At 54.0% G+C, this 15388-nt stretch overlaps 1 protein-coding gene across 1 annotated transcript in view; it reads right to left on the reverse strand.

The window, feature by feature from the left end:
- Positions 1–2587: 2587 nt before the first annotated feature.
- Positions 2588–15388, reverse strand: part of DNAAF8 (dynein axonemal assembly factor 8) — an 89210-nt gene continuing 76409 nt past the window's right edge. The window contains exons 29-32 of the mRNA XM_058422629.1: positions 12477–12694; positions 10507–10592; positions 6265–6334; positions 2588–2665 (exon numbers count right to left, since the gene is read on the reverse strand). Of these exons, the coding sequence (XP_058278612.1) occupies positions 2588–2665; positions 6265–6334; positions 10507–10592; positions 12477–12694 (452 nt within the window). The remainder of the gene's footprint in view (positions 2666–6264; positions 6335–10506; positions 10593–12476; positions 12695–15388) is intronic.

A 15388-nucleotide genomic window follows, 5' to 3' on the forward strand; every position in this document is an offset into this window, starting at 1 on the left:
TGTGCTTTGTGCCAGGCCCTGGTTTGTTACACAGGGAATTAATCTTCGCTTAGAGGGTGGGCAGGCCCTGGCACAGGGTGCCCAGAGCAGCTGTGGCTGCCCCTGGATCCCTGGCAGTGCCCAAGGCCAGGTTGGACATTGGGGCTTGGAGCAGCCTGGGACAGTGGGAGGTGTCCCTGCACATGGCTGGTGAGGGATGGGATGGGCTTCAAGGTCCTTTCCCACCCAAACCATTCATAATTCTCTGATTTTATTAATTAATTCTATGAATTAATGAATTAATTGGTCTCAAATAATAAATTCGTAGAATTAATTAATAAAATCAGAGAGTGGGAGGGCTCCTGCCAAGCCCCGACAGGCTGGGGGTGTCCCACCGGGATGTCACCTCCCCAGGATCTGAGTGCCACAGCCCCGAGTGCCCAGGTGAGAGGGACAGGGCTCTGTCACCCTTGTGTCACCAGGCTGGCAGGGTCAGGGCTGCTGCTGGCCCCGTGTGCCCCTTCCTCACGTGCAGCTCCACAGGGCTGCTCCCTCAGCTGCTGTCTTTGTTCCATTCCTTTTCCAGATCCAATTCCCCGAGTGCTGGGGGTGGATCCTTTTAATTTTCATTTGTTTCAAAGCCGTGCAGGGCTTACAAGCATGACAGAAATGTGCCTGGAGTGCAGGAAATGGCCTACTTAGCTGCAGGAGCAGAGCAGGCTCCTCCAGCACACTGACTCCAAGGTCCTCGTCCTCCCCAGGGACCAGGGCAGCTGCCTGCTTCCCTCTCCAGCCCCTTTCTGGAGATGTTTGGTCCTACCACAAAGCCCAAAGAGCCCATGCAGGCAGAACAGTGCTGGGGAGCAGAGGCTGGGAAAAACTTCTAAGGTTGGACAGGGCTTGGAGCAACCTGGGACAGTGGAAGGTGTCCCTGCCCTTGGCAGGGGGTAGAACTGGATGAGATTTAAGGTTTCTTCCAGCACAAAGCAGTCTGGGTTTCTGTGATTCTGCCACTGAAATGCTGTGGGAGGTCAGGCCAGGTCACTGTGTCCCCTCACACCCAGCTGGCTGTGACAATCTCCTCTGGCTGACCCAAGGCAGGGGCTGTGGTAGGCTCTGCTGAGGAAGCAGAGCTTGCAGGGCCAGACCTCTGACAGCTCTGGCACTTTCTGGGCACTTCCATCTCGTCTGCAAAGGGACAGAGCTCACAGGTGTCACCTTCTCACAGTCTGTGTGAGCTGGGAAGGAGCAGGGCTCACCCCAGGCTCCTGCAGAGGGAAAGGCCGTGCAGAGAAGGGGCTCATGTGCCCACAGCACCCGGAGCTGGGCTGCCCACACTGCTCTGCCCTCACCTCTGGGACACTCACAGGGACTGTCCCTGCCACCTCTGCCACAGCTGGCACTGGAAGCATGCACAGAATGACACAATGTCCTGAGTTGGAAGGCACCCAAAAGGATCATGGACCCAACCCCTGGCCCTGCACAGACACCCAACAACCCCACCCTTGGCAGTGGTACCCAAACACTCCTGGAGCTCTGGCAGCCTCGGGGCTGTGCCCATTCCCTGGAGCCTGGGCAGTGCCAGCACCCTCTGGGGAAGAAGCTTTCCCTGAGCTCCAGCTGAGCCTGCCCTGGCCCAGCTCCAGCCTTTCCCTGGCCCAGAGATGGGAGCTGCCCCTCGGGAGGAGCTGCAGCCCCCGCTGAGCCCTGCCCTCAGTCTCCTTCTCCAGCTGAACAATCCAAGTGCCCTCAGCTGCCCCTCAGACCCTTCCCCATGCCCATGTCCCTCCTTTGGACACTCTCCAACAGCTTCAGACCCTTCTGACATCGTGGCACCCACAACTGCCCCAGAGCCGAGGTGAGGCCACACCAGGGCAGAGTGTAAGTCTTTGCCTCAGCAGGGCAGAGTGGGAACAGGAGGCCTCCTGGGCTGAGGAGAATCTTTTCTAAAGGAAAAAGACCCCAGTGGGTCCCAGGAGGGCTGAAGGCCTTTGTATTAACAGCAGCTTCCATTCCTCTGAGCTCCTAGAAAGGATCACAGGATCAGCAGCTGCTGAAGGGGGAGGAAGAGGAGGCAGGGCCGTGTGCCCATGGAGGGAGCAGGGCTGGCACAGTCCATGACAGCACTGCTGGAGCAGAGCAGGTGAACATTGAGCTGTCCAGTTCTACTCCAGGGGTGCAGCTTTCCCTCTGACTATTTCCACTTGCTGTGGGTTTGCCTTTGTTCAAAGAGCACAGGAGCAGCAGCAAGAGGAGTCTCTCCATGAAGCCTTTGAGGCCTGGGGGAGATGGAGTCCCCAGGCACCTGAGACACAGCAGTGAACACCTGCCCCTGTGTTTGCTTCCCCAGCTTTTCCCAGCCAGAGGAGTGCTCCAAGCCTTGCTCCACGGCCACAAGTAGATTGTCTCTGGATGGACTCCACAGTTCAGAGGGGTTTGTCTTGGGGAGCTGAGCCTTCCTCCAGCACACTCATTTCTCTGAGCCATGCTAATGCCACGCTTCCCACCGTGTGTTTTAATTCCAAACAAACTGCTCCTAGAGCTGCCTGTGCCTGTGTGTCCATCTCCACAGTGCCATCCAAGGCTGCTGGGGCCTTGCCCATCTCTGCTAGCAATCCTGGGATTCAATTCTGTGGATGCTCTCTGATGTCAGGGAGTCAAAAAGGCAGCAGAGCAGCTCCTGAGCCTGGGGAGAAAACAAGCAAAGGGTTGGCGGAGAGCTGTGAGTTCTGTGCGTGGCAAAGAAACTTTTATCCAGAGGGAGGTTTCTTGTGCAGAGGCTGTTTGCCAGGCTGGATTAATCCCAGCATAGAGGAGGCTGTGAGCGTCCCACAGCAGGGAACCCCTGCTCCTTGTGATAATCAGGAGTTATGTTGTCAAGGAACTGAAGAAAAGCAACAACAAGCAAGGTGCTGAGTGGGAAATCTCCTCCCTCCCTGGCTGCCCTGCCTGTCCTTCCCAAGCCCAGCCCTGGAGCAGCCCTGGCACGGCTCTTTCTGAGCTGGAGAGGCCAATGTGGTGCCAAGGGCTGCAGCCCAGTCTGCAATCCTGGCTGTGCCAATGAGCACCACGGCCCCAGAGCACTGGGGATGCTGTGCTGCTGCCCACCCCACACCGCCCTGGGGCCCTCCTGCCAGCTCTGCCTCTCCTTCTCCTCCTCAAAAGAGCTTTTTAGTCTCTTTTATGGGACTGCAGCCCTTCTGCCTGCTGCTGAGGGGCACAGGATCATGCCAAGAGGGGCTGGCAGGTGTTCCCTGTGTTGCTCTGCTCCAGTTCCACGTTCCAGGTGTCTGCAGGCAGAGTGGAGGGATTGGTGCTGCCAGGGGAGGCTGGACTGCTCCCCGTGGGCTCTTCCTGAGGGACAGAGACTGTGTCACCCCTCTGCTCTGATGGCTGATGGTGGCAGGTCGGTGGTGTCACCCAGGGACAGCCACGTGGTCCTCACAGTCCCACCCCAGCCACAGTCACTGCTGCAGGTGAGGGAAGTGTCCAGCCCCAGGCTGAGCACAGCACTCCCTGCCCACTCCTTACCACTGCAGACATCCCAGTCTGGGCATGGAGCAGCTGTGGGAATGTTACCCTGGTTTTTCTGAGTTTCTTTATTAGCCTTTTGATTTTCATAAATGGAGTCAGATCTTTTTGTTACTGTAGAATATTAGAGCAGTTTTTCTACCTTTCCCACAGAAGTAATATAAACAAACCCTTTGTTTTTCATTCTTTGTCCTTTGTTTGCATATTTCTAACCTGAAAACAATTGTAACTGACAATTCGTCTGGCCACTGAGGCTGAGGGGTGGAAACCCCAAAAAGCCAATCTTCTGCTAGACCCACAAATGTATAAAAGTAAAAGAATAAACAAAGGGGTCTCTTCTCTCCGCCCTTTCAGATGGAAGCTGGATCAGAAGAACCTCTGCAGAAATCCCTTGTCTTCGTGTGATTTCTTTGTGTTTCACGGTGACATGGGAACATCTGGGACACCTCCGTGGAAGGTCACCTGCCCCTGATGTGGCACCAACAAACCTCGGTCACTTCCAAATGTGAGCTGTGCTGAGTGTGCCTGGCCCCTGCAGGGTCATGGGGACAACAAGGAGCCCTCAAAGCCTGGATCAGTCTGCTGCTAAGGCAGGTGTCTCACCCAGGGCAGGTGAAGGTGCTCCAGGAATGCAGCAGAAGCAGGCAGACAAGCAGCCCGGGCACAGGTGTCAGCACTGCACCAGGGCACATTTGGAAAGCTGATTTCTCATCCTGTTGCCTAATCCCAAATCACACTGGGAGCGAGGATGATATTCCATCTCACTTCCGTGGCTCGACTCCACCAGGAAAGGCTGCAGCTCTGCTCAGACCATGAGGATTTGAAACCCATGTTCATTTAACCCTCCTGAACTTTGCCTGTTATCGCGTTGTTGCTCATTAGCTTTGCCCTGCAAAGCCTGGCTGACATTTCATAAACTCATTAGCAGGAGATCAGAGGCTCAAACATCATTCCTGGGGCCATCCTTTGAGGAACAGATTCCCCGGTGCATTTGCTCCTCAGATCTCACTCTGATTCCTGAACCTACCCCGAACTCGGGAGAAAAAGGCTCCTTGGAAAACCAACGGGAGCTGCTGCTGTGCTGTTTGTACCCCCAGGGAGATGTGCTGCCGTCCCAGGACTGCATTCCTGCTCCAAACTCCAAAACTCCAAGCTCCTGCGAGCAGCCCCGACTTCCAGAGGGATTAGACTGCACATCCCAGGCTGCCAGAAGCAGGGGAAGGGCTGAGCATATTTGCTTTTTCTCCTCTCTAGCACAAAAAGCCCTCTAAGCCTCTCCCTGATAGGCTCGTTCCCCAGCACCAGGAAGCAGAAGGGATTTTATGTCAGGCACAGAGATGTAATGTCCTTTCAAAGCAAATCAGGAGACAGCCTGGACTTGCTGCCCTGTCACATTCCTTGGCAACAGCCTGGCACCCTGGCAGCAGGCAGCGCTGGGCTGTGACAGCCCTGCAGCTCCGCAGAGCTGCCCGGGCACTGCAGCGCCAGGGATCCCACCGTGCCCTGGCAAAACGGCTGGCAACGGCAGCTCAGCCACTCCGGGGGAGTTGGGGTGGTTCTGCCCGTGTTAAAAGCAGGAATGAACACTTCAAAGGGGGCTCGATGTCTTTTAAGGCTCAGTCCTTAGAGCACCGGGGCTTGAAGGCAGGCGCTCTGATGTGTCAGATGAGGTTACAAACATATCTCGCTCTCCTGCTGGGCTTTTATTGGGAATGAAAAGGGATCCAGAGGAGAGGTTTGTCCACCTGCTATCGTTTCTCAAGTCTCAACTCTCCTCAAGTCCTTTATCACAGAATCACAGAATGGTTTGGGCTGGAAGGGACCTTAAAGCTCCCGTCACTCCACTCCCCTGGCATGGGCAGGGACACCTCCACCAGGACTTTATATCTCCTGATCCCAAATCCTCAGGCTCTGCCTCCTCTATCCAAACCTCTCATTTGTTCTGAACTATACTCTGACGATTACAGCCCAAATTTTGAATGTATTTATGCAGTTTATTCCCATTAGCTGCCCACATGTCTGGAGCTCAGTGTTTCCTTTCTTGGGATGAATTACTGAGAAAATATTCAGCTAGACCATCCCTGGAATGGCTAATGGCTTCACTCCTCCTCTTCCACTTGGATTTGGGCTTCTGAAACGCAACTTTCAGAACAGAGGACCTGTGCCAGCTTGGCCATAGGGCTGAACAAACATTTCCTGTCACTATTTTTGACAAACATCACAGACACTTGAAATTCTTCCCTGTGAGGGTGTTGAGGCCCTGGCACAGGGTGCCCAGAGAAGCTGTGGCTGCCCCTGGATCCCTGGCAGCGTCCAAGGCTGGGTTGGACACTGGGGCTTGGAGCAACCAGGGACAGTGGGAGGTGTCCCTGTCCATGGCAGGGGTGGCACTGGATGGGTTTTAAGATCCTTTCAAACCCCAACCACTTCACAATTCCATGATATTTTTCTCAGTGTTGATTTTTCACAAAAAGTAACAGAATTTCTATGGAAAACATACAACCTTTATCAACATCTCCAAATGTTTTGATTCAAAAGGGTGTGACCACTGTAATGTGGGAGACAGTTTGACAGGATTTTGGTCCCACCTTCCCCATGTTCTGGGCTCCCACCCTAAGCCAAGGCTTGGGGCTGTCACCACCTCTGACTCATAAAAGTTCTCCTTCTCTTTGAAATTTCAACCAATGCTAACAAGTTTCCTTCATCACAGGGGTACAAAGAACACACATCCATACCATAAACTTCTCCACTTGCCTGATTCTCATTTTGGGGGTAAAGGAGATGCTCTGCAGCGTCCAGGACCAACTGGTTCTGCCAGCAGGCACTGGGGGCAAAGAGAAAGGGAAGCAGGGTTAGTTTGGTGCCAGCTGGGAGGGAGGGAGAGGATCCAGCTCTGGGGAGGGCTGAGCTCTGTGCCAGCAGCTCCAGCCACGGGCATCTGTTACTGCTCCTCTCTACACAGCGAAATCCTGGGTTTTACAAAGCTTCGTGTAAATGGCTTCGCACTATTTCGATGCAAACCTTCGGACAAACAGCCACCTCCAGTTGCATAATGGCGGCTCTGGGGCAGTGGGAAATGCACATAAACGTGGGCACTTGGCTCTGGGAAAGGGGCTTTTCCTCCACTGAGAGAATTTGGGTGTTTTCCCCCCAATCCCAGGATTTACTAAACTGCCTGGAGCAGCAGGCACTGCCTCACCAGTCCTGGTTTTGCTCGGGCCTTCCTCAAGCCACACACGACCTGACCACAAAAAGTATTCCAGAGAAATGGAAAGGCAAGGTCCCAGTTTCAGCAGCGCCTTTTGAACGGGCACACTCGGAGCCTCAGGCTTGAAACCTCTCCCGAGGCTTTGGAAACCACTCCCGGCTCCCTGCCCCCATATCCAGGTATTGTGCTTGGCAACAGTTTTCCCTTCGCTGGTTTTCAACAGCTCCGAGATTTTACACCCCATGTGTTCATTTTTTTTCTCTCTTTTTTTTTTTAATTTCTACACCTCCTTCCCCTCCAAAGCTCCCCGGGATGAGCTTCCTATAGGGATAACATCGCTCCCTGCTAGCAGCAATTAACACTTGGTAAGAATGTTTCATCAGAGAGAAAAACATCCAGCTAAGTTCCTCAGCACTCGGCTCCTGCTCTGATAGCAGTACCTCGTTCAAAGGCAGGAAGGCACAAAGCCTGGCCTAAACTCCAAATTTCTCTCCCTGCAGCTCGGTTTTGGGGGTGCTTTAGCCAAACCCTGCCTACTGAGCTGAGTTAACCAGGTGAGCTGCTAAGTGTGTGCACAACGCACGTCCTGACAATCTTAAATTGCTTTTTAAACGCTCAAACCATAGAGGAGTAATCACTGTGGAATCAGCATCACCTCTTTAGGCAGCTAAATCTGGTTTGTCATGCATAAAAAGCAGAGCATGCCTTCCTTCCACGAGCTGCTTTGAATCTAGTGCTGTAAATTCTTGCCTCTGCCACCCTGCAGCCAGGAAACGTGGCTGTGAAAACAAGTTATGACAGGGAGAATTCAGATGCTTTATCCTGAGCCATCCAGGCAGCCGGGTGCTGACAGAACAAGAAAGGTAAGTCAGTCCCACATCGTTTTCCCTTGTCCGCGGATGGGATGGTGTCACTTCCCTCCCCGGGGTCTCCCCAGGGTCCCCACTGCTGCCTCACCTCTTCCAAACATCTCCCTCTGCCCTGGGAGCTCCCCTTGGCACGCTCCCAGACTCTCCCAGATTCCTGCTTGGGCTCCACTTTCGGCAGGCAACCAAACCCCGCGGCTGTTTTGGTGTCCAACCCGCATTGCTCCTGTCCCTTTTTCTGTGCCCCGTGTTTTTTGGTGCAGGAATAACGCCCTGGATGTCCAGAGAGCAGCCAGAGTGGCCCCTGCTGCTGAAAAAGCCAAACCCCCCGGGATCTGAATGTCTCTCCTTGACAAAGCTGGCTTAGGAAAGCTTTATCAGGCTCAGGACTAGGAGCAGTTACCCTGGCAGGGCCCACATTGTCCTCTCAACACGCGATTCCTCCTTATCCCAGCCCATCTCTGACATCACAGCCAGGCATCCACGCAGATGGGAACGTCCCTCGCCGTGGCACAGAGCCGCAGAAATGGGGCACAGCCGTGACTCAGATCCCAGCGCTGGAAAATAATCCCTTCAGCAGTGCAGCTGAGATACAGCAACCTGGGCAGGTATTGGAATCCCGGGCCCTGGCAGCGAGAGGGAGATGAATATCCGCTGATTTATCCGGGACAGAAAGGGCTGATGGAGCTGGAAGAGTAATTAACCTCTGGTGTTATTTAAATTGACGAGGTCTTGGCATGAAGAGTCCTTGGGAGGCACCAGTGATGTCAGGCTGATTTTAAAAAGTTCGAGGGCTTGGGAGACAATAAGGGTGTGAGCTCCTGATCTGCCTGAGGATCAGAGCCCTCCCTCCTCCCACCCTCGGGCACACCTTGCTGCCCCTCCCTTCCACAGGCATTTTCCATCATGAAGGCAAAAATTGTTATTATTATTTTTTTAGAGCTGGTTTGAAAAGGCTCTGTGATCACTGGTTGTGGCACTGGGGAGAGAGGAAGAGTGGATCCTGTTGTTTGGGGGTAGATCCGTTTGTTTGGGAGTGGATCCTGCCCTTTGGAAGTGCCTCCTGACCCCCGTAAGTTATGCACATGTATTTTGGAGTTGAGCACAGCAGTTCGTCCTTTGTACAGAGCAGGAGGGGGGTGAAGGTGCAGAGATTGGCACCTATTCCTGCCCACTCCCTGCCCAGCTCTCTGAAAGCAAGGAGAAGCCACAGGAGGTGTCTCTGGAGGGGCTGCCTTGGGTCTGGCCCCTGGAAACACATCCAGCCTGAAGGAGAGGGAAGTGCTGGGCTGCAGCTCATCCTGTTAAAGCAGCACCCATGACTGTGGTGCTGGGGAAAATAAAGAATTGGGGGGATCTTGAGTGACTCTCCCAGAGCTCCAGGGTTCCCAGAAGTTCACTTCTTTTTTTCATTGTAAATCAGAGAAAGAGTGGGAGAAACCTCAGCAGATAGGTCTTGGGTAATTCGCTATTTTTCTCCCCTTGCAGAGTGGAAGATTTGGGATGTGGCTCCCCAAGGGTGTGATTTTAAATGAATGGAAGCAAAGTCAAAATGCTGTCAGTAGCTCAAAAAACATTTTTGAAAAGTTACCAATGAAATCTGTTCCAACCTTTCCTCCCAGGCGTGGCCCTGGGAACTTTTCTGCAAAGTGTGAGAACTCCGAGGTGCAGCGATGTAGATGCTCAACTTCGATCCCTTGGTGCCTGCAAATTGCAGCATCCCCGAATCCCTGCCTCCTGCCCCACTGACAGCACTTTCTGGAAGTCCTCCAGAGGGCACAGCCGAAGTCAGGATGGGGTTTTTGGCGTGGCTGCTGTGCTGCTCCACATGGGATGTGGCACAAACCCGACTCCTGGTTCCCGTGCCAGAGGAGCCATGTGCGAGCTGCATGTGCCAGTGCCAAATACCAGCCCCGTGCAGGGAGCCCTTCCCTCTGGGGAACACAGGGTTAATTGCCCTGCTAATCACTCTGTTTCACTAATCAGTCCCTGCAGAGGGGTTCTGCTTGTTTTTCCAGGCTTATACATCCTCTACCCAGCATTTCTGGTGATTTATTTAAGAGGCTAATTTTTGATTTTGCTTTCTGGTGTTTATTTTAGGGTTTGGTTTTTTGGTTGGTGGTTTGGTTTTTGTTTTTTTGTTTTTTTTCCTCCACAGCAAACATAAAATCCACTAAGATATTTCTCCTAGGAATTTTATTGATTCAGCAGGCCTATTCCCAATGTGAGTCCTTATTTCAGAGAATTCCCTGCTGCTGGGCCTTATGGACACTGCAGGTCCTTAACAAAGAACACAGCTTGGTTTTTAAAGGTCCTGAGTAGAGGACACATGACTTGGGAACTGGGGGACACTCTCAGGTCCTGGGCCCCTCATGACAAGAGACATTGAGGGGCTGGAGCGTGTCCAGGGCAGGGAACAGAGCTGGGAAGGGGCTAGAGCATGAGGAGAGGCTGAGGGAGCTGGGAAAGGGGCTCAGCCTGGAGAAAAGGAGGCTCAGGGGGCCCTTGTGGCTCTGCACAGCTCCCTGACAGGAGGGGACAGCCGGGGGGGTCGGGCTCTGCTCCCAGGGAACAGGGACAGGACAAGGGGAAACGGCCTCAAGCTGTGCCAGGGGAGATTTAGGTTGGATATTGGGATTATTTCTTCACTGAAAGGGTGGTCAGGCCCTGGCACAGCTGCCCAGGGCAGTGGTGGAGTCCCCATCCCTGGAAGTGTTGGATGTGGCACTTGAGGGCCTGGTCTAATGGTGAATGTGCTGCTGGTACTGGGTTCATCTTTTCCAACCTTAACAACTCCATGACCCAGGGACTGACCCATGAACAAGGTAACTGTCCAGAACAGGCTGCCCTTGAGTGCCAGCTGCCCTGCCCAGAAGCACAGAGAAGAGAGTGCCCAGCCTGAGGGCAGGAGCTGCTCCTTACCTGTGCAGCAGGGAGCGCAGGGAGGTGACGGCGCTGTCCCGCTCTGCTGCCAGCACCAGGCACAGCCCATCCTTCAACAGGGAGCACTGCAAGAGAGGGAGGAACAGAGCTTTGGTGCTGCTCTGCACTTGGACAAGCCTCTAAGTCCGGCTGATGGGTGAGGAACAAGGGTCACAGAGCAATAGGTCCTTCCAGGCAGAGCCAGTGCCATGATGGCTGTTTGTGATCCCCACAGCTCCCCAGTATTCCTGCTGCCCTCTCGCAGTGAAAACCAGCAGAGTATCTGGGTGTGGTACTCAGTCCCTACCTCTGCTGGAAGCAGGAACACCAAAACAGGTAAATATTGAGATATTGTAGCAGAAACACTCTTGAAGCAGCCCATCTCCCTTCTAGAGGGGGAGAGCAAAGGCTGTAACATCCACCTTTGGCTCGGCAGTGACAGGTCCTTCTGGAAACACGCCAGCTCTGCCCAGGGCCATTTATCTCTGAGGGAGGAAGGAGGGATGGCTCTGCTCCCCCAACGCTGATTTGTCCTTCTTAGAGAGCTGTGCACATTCCATGTGCAGAGGGACGGATCCTCGAGGGACTCAGGGGACAGGCAAGCAGCGCTTACACTAATTGGCTGCTAGATGTAATTGCTGTTCCATACAGATGTACTTCAAAGGGATGCTGTCAGTTTTAAAAAGCACAACCTGGAAAGATCTTACATGCTCGTATTACAGATAACACCCAAGACTCAAAACTGAGGGCTGGAAGCCCAAATGTTTGTGTTTGGTGAAGGGCCTGCTGTGGTCTGACAGCCCTCGGGTGGTTGTTGGTTTGTTACTGCCACTGTAATTACTTTCCCCCCTTGTTTACTCTCCGCTGCTGACAGCACTTTGCTGCACATTCCTGCTTTGCCCAGGCAGGGTCCCTGACTGGGTGGGCTTCTCCTACACCAAGAGGAAAACTGGGCCTGGTATTCTGTTGCTGTGGAGCAATGTCAGCTCAGCCCAGCAGCACATTCCATGCCCAAGCCCCAGGCTGGGCTGGACCTCCTGAGAGCCACAGAACGGCCTGGGTTGAAAGGGACCTTGAAGCCCATCCCATCTCCTGCCATCCATGGCAGGGACACCTTCCACCATCCCAGGGTGCTCCAAGCCCCGTCCAGCCTGGCCTTGGGCACTGCCAGGGATCCAGGGGCAGCCACAGCTGCTCTGGGCACCCTGTGCCAGGGCCTGCCCACCCTCCCAGGGAACAATTCCTGCCCAATCTCCCATCCAACCCTGGCAGTGGGAAGCCATTCCCTGTGTCCTGCACTTTCAGGTCCTGGTAAATAGTCTCTCTCCATCTTTCTTGTGGTTCCTTCACACACTGCAGGGCTGCAATTAGGTCACCCCAAAGCCTTTTCTTCTCCAGGTGAACAATCCCAATTCCCTCAGCCCTTCCTCAACAGCAGAGCTGCTCCATCCCTCTGATCATTCTGGTGCCTCCTCTGCACTGGCTCCAGCAGCTCCGTGTCCTTCCTGTGCTGGGAACCCCAGAGCTGGAGGCAACACTCCAGGTGGGAAATCTGGCTCAGGCTCCAAGGCACAGCCCAAGAAGAAAAAAGGTTTTTAAGCATTGTAGAGGAGGATTAATGGGGTGTGATTACAGAGGGGGAACGAGAAACTGTATTTATATGGAGAAACAAGACAGGAGACAGCAGCAGAGCACACAGAACAGGGTGATGGCTGACTGGAATGAAACATTCAATGAATGAGGGATGGATGGGCCGTTCCCATGAGGGCCACATGAGGGGATGGTGTTGAGGGCTCCCAGGAGCACCAGCAAGTTTCCCCAGCGCCCACATCACTCACCAGAGGTGCCAGGGCTTAGAGGCAGCGTTGCAAAGTGCCACCAAAGCCTCGGGGCAGCACAGCAGAGCAAGGCATTAAAAGTCTCTTCTTTTGTGCCCAGGAAGCAAAACCCAGCTCCAGCCCGTTCCATACCTTTGCTGCAACACTGCTCTTGGCCCTGCTGAGCATCTGGGAGACGCAGAGAGCCTGAGGTGAGTCCAGCACGGCCAGGCGAGCTCCGGTCACCACAAAGCCGCTGCCCACCAGCTCCTCCAGCAGCGCCACGTACGGGGGCGGCTCCGAACCCCGCAGGATTAGCCCGGGCAGCACCAGGCAGGTGGATTGGCAGAGCTGCTCCAGCAGTGCCTGACCTGACGGGAAAAGGGCAAAACACTTCGGTGGTCTCTCCCCACAGCACCCCTGAGCCTGCTCAGTGCCATGGGATGTGCCCTGGGATGTGCCAGGGGATGTGCCAGGGGATGTGCCCTGGGATATGCCATGGGATGTGCCCTGGGATGTACCAGGGGATGTGCCATGGGATGTGCCATGGGATGTGCCATGGGATGTGCCATGGGATGTGCCAGGGGATGTGCCCTGGGATGTGCCCTGGGATGTGCCCTGGGATGTGCCATGGGATGTGCCCTGTGTGCCATGGGATGTGCCATGGGATGTGCCAGGGGATGTGCCAGGGGATGTGCCCTGGGATGTGCCATGGGATGTGCCAGGGGATGTGCCCTGTGTGCCATGGGATGTGCCATGGGATGTGCCATGGGATGTGCCCTGGGATGTACCAGGGGATGTGCCATGGGATGTGCCATGGGATGTGCCCTGGGATGTACCAGGGGATGTGCCCTGGGATGTGCCCTGGGATGTGCCATGGGATGTGCCAGGGGATGTGCCATGGGATGTGCCCTGGGATGTACCAGGGGATGTGCCATGGGATGTGCCAGGGGATGTGCCCTGGGATGTGCCATGGGATGTGCCATGGGATGTGCCCTGGGATGTGCCATGGGATGTGCCAGGGGATGTACCAGGGGATGTGCCATGGGATGTGCCATGGGATGTGCCATGGGATGTGCCATGGGATGTGCCCTGGGATATGCCAGGGGATGTGCCCTGGGATGTGCCCTGGGATGTGCCCTGGGATGTGCCAGGGGATGTGCCAGGGGATGTGCCATGGGATGTGCCATGGGATGTGCCATGGGATGTGCCAGGGGATGTGCCCTGAGATGCTCATCCCTCGCTGCTGCACGCCTTTGTGTCCCTGTCTGGAGATCACAAGACAGCAGGAGTGACCCCATTTCAGGAGTCAGACAAGGACAACTGCTGGCTTGCTACAGGAGATACTATTCCATTCTCATTTTTTCCACGCAGACAGCTGCTAATCCAGCTGCTTTTATAATCCCAAATGTAATTCTGCTCAGCATACGTGAGGCTTAATGTATTTCATATTTTGCTTATGATAAATCTGTCTGTCCATTAGGCAGCAGCTTTGTGATAATTATTTGTTGGAAGGAGGTTTCCTTGTGTGCAAGAGCTTCCTCTAGTGTCCAAGACGAGCCCAGAACGTGAGTGATGTGTCTGCTTTGCTGGAGGCACTTACGAGATCGTGCCTGACAGTTCAGAGATCACGTGGACTTGCTTTTCCAGGGCAGTAACTCTTTGAAATACATTTTCTGAGACACAAACACATCAGGGCCGTACACTGCTTTCCTTTTTACTCTGCTTAGGCATCTTCAAAGCTACGATATCCTCATGCAGCAGGAAATTAGGGGCACGTATTTTGAGATTAGCTCCGACACTGAGCTGTGCAAAGCCTGCAGAATACCTGCGCTCTCTCCACAACAAGCTTTTATTTCATTTTATTTTACGCAGTCTCTTCTACAAATCAAGTGATTTGATCACAGCAACCCTGCTCCTTCACCATTGTGCCCTAAGATGATGGGGAAAACACCCTTCCTAAATACCCTGGAACAAATACTCTTTCAGAGATCCCTTGCACAAAAAATGACTTTGTGTTCACCCCAGGAGCAGAGGACTGGATTTGCCACCCCCTCCTTGCATTGCTGCACCTGCTGGGATGTGACCATTCCCCTCCCCCAAATTCCTGTGTCAGCCTGGGCTGGGCTGTGATGTGAGTCTGTCACTTTTTTATCCTGTTCCTCTCCCATCCACAACAATCCTGTGGTTCCACTGCTGAGATTTAGGACTGCAGTGATCAGGTGTAGCGCAGGAACATTTTCTGAGCTGCCCACATCAGTCACATCAGAACTGAAGCTACAGGAATGGGAATAGCCTGGTTCTAAACAATTCCCTTCCCCAGGGAACACCACAGGGATGCTTCACCTGCTCCCTGCTTGTTTATAAAGGCTTGGGATCAATCCACAACATCCCAAGGTGGGAGCAGCCCCTCGTGTCAGTGCCTTCTCCTGCCCCTGCAGCACAGCTGTGTTTACACATGTCTATCAAGTCAAATCAGCAGGAGAGGCTCTGAGAAGCTGCTGCATCCCAGGAAGTGTCAGCCTGGCTGAGGCTTCAGCTCCCAATCAAAGTCAGCCTGGCCATAGCTGGGAGTCATTTGGAGCTGGCAGCTGCTCAGCAGCAGTGGGAGCTGAATGAGCTCTCAGCCCAGCTCAGGAGAGGCCTTTGGCCACGCTGCCAGCAGTGCTCCCTGCACCAACTGATATTTATCCACTCCCAGCACAGAAGAGCTCACACTGCCCAGCCCCACGCTCTCCAGGGGAGGTTCTGAAAGGACACAAACCACCAGGGTTGTGCTGAGACACCTGTGAAGGGCTCAGAGAGGAACGTGTGCTGGTCTGACACCAGCTGTGCTGTCAGTGCTTGTTCTGCTGCTGCTGTTAAGGTCAGCCCTTGTGCACAGCTCTGTCTGTAAACCCTGATGTCCTGGCAGGTGAACAGTTAAAGGCTGGACTCCCCAGGAGCTTTTTCTGCAGCTCAGAGCTGTCTCTCCCTTCTGAAAGGACATAAATACCCAATCTTGCTGCCACCAGATGGTTTGTCTTGCTGTCCAATTAATCAATAGCAGTCCCAATCTACAGCAG

Source organism: Hirundo rustica, chromosome 15, assembly GCF_015227805.2.
Source record: "Hirundo rustica isolate bHirRus1 chromosome 15, bHirRus1.pri.v3, whole genome shotgun sequence".
In the NCBI taxonomy this organism is placed as follows: Eukaryota; Metazoa; Chordata; class Aves; order Passeriformes; family Hirundinidae; genus Hirundo; species Hirundo rustica.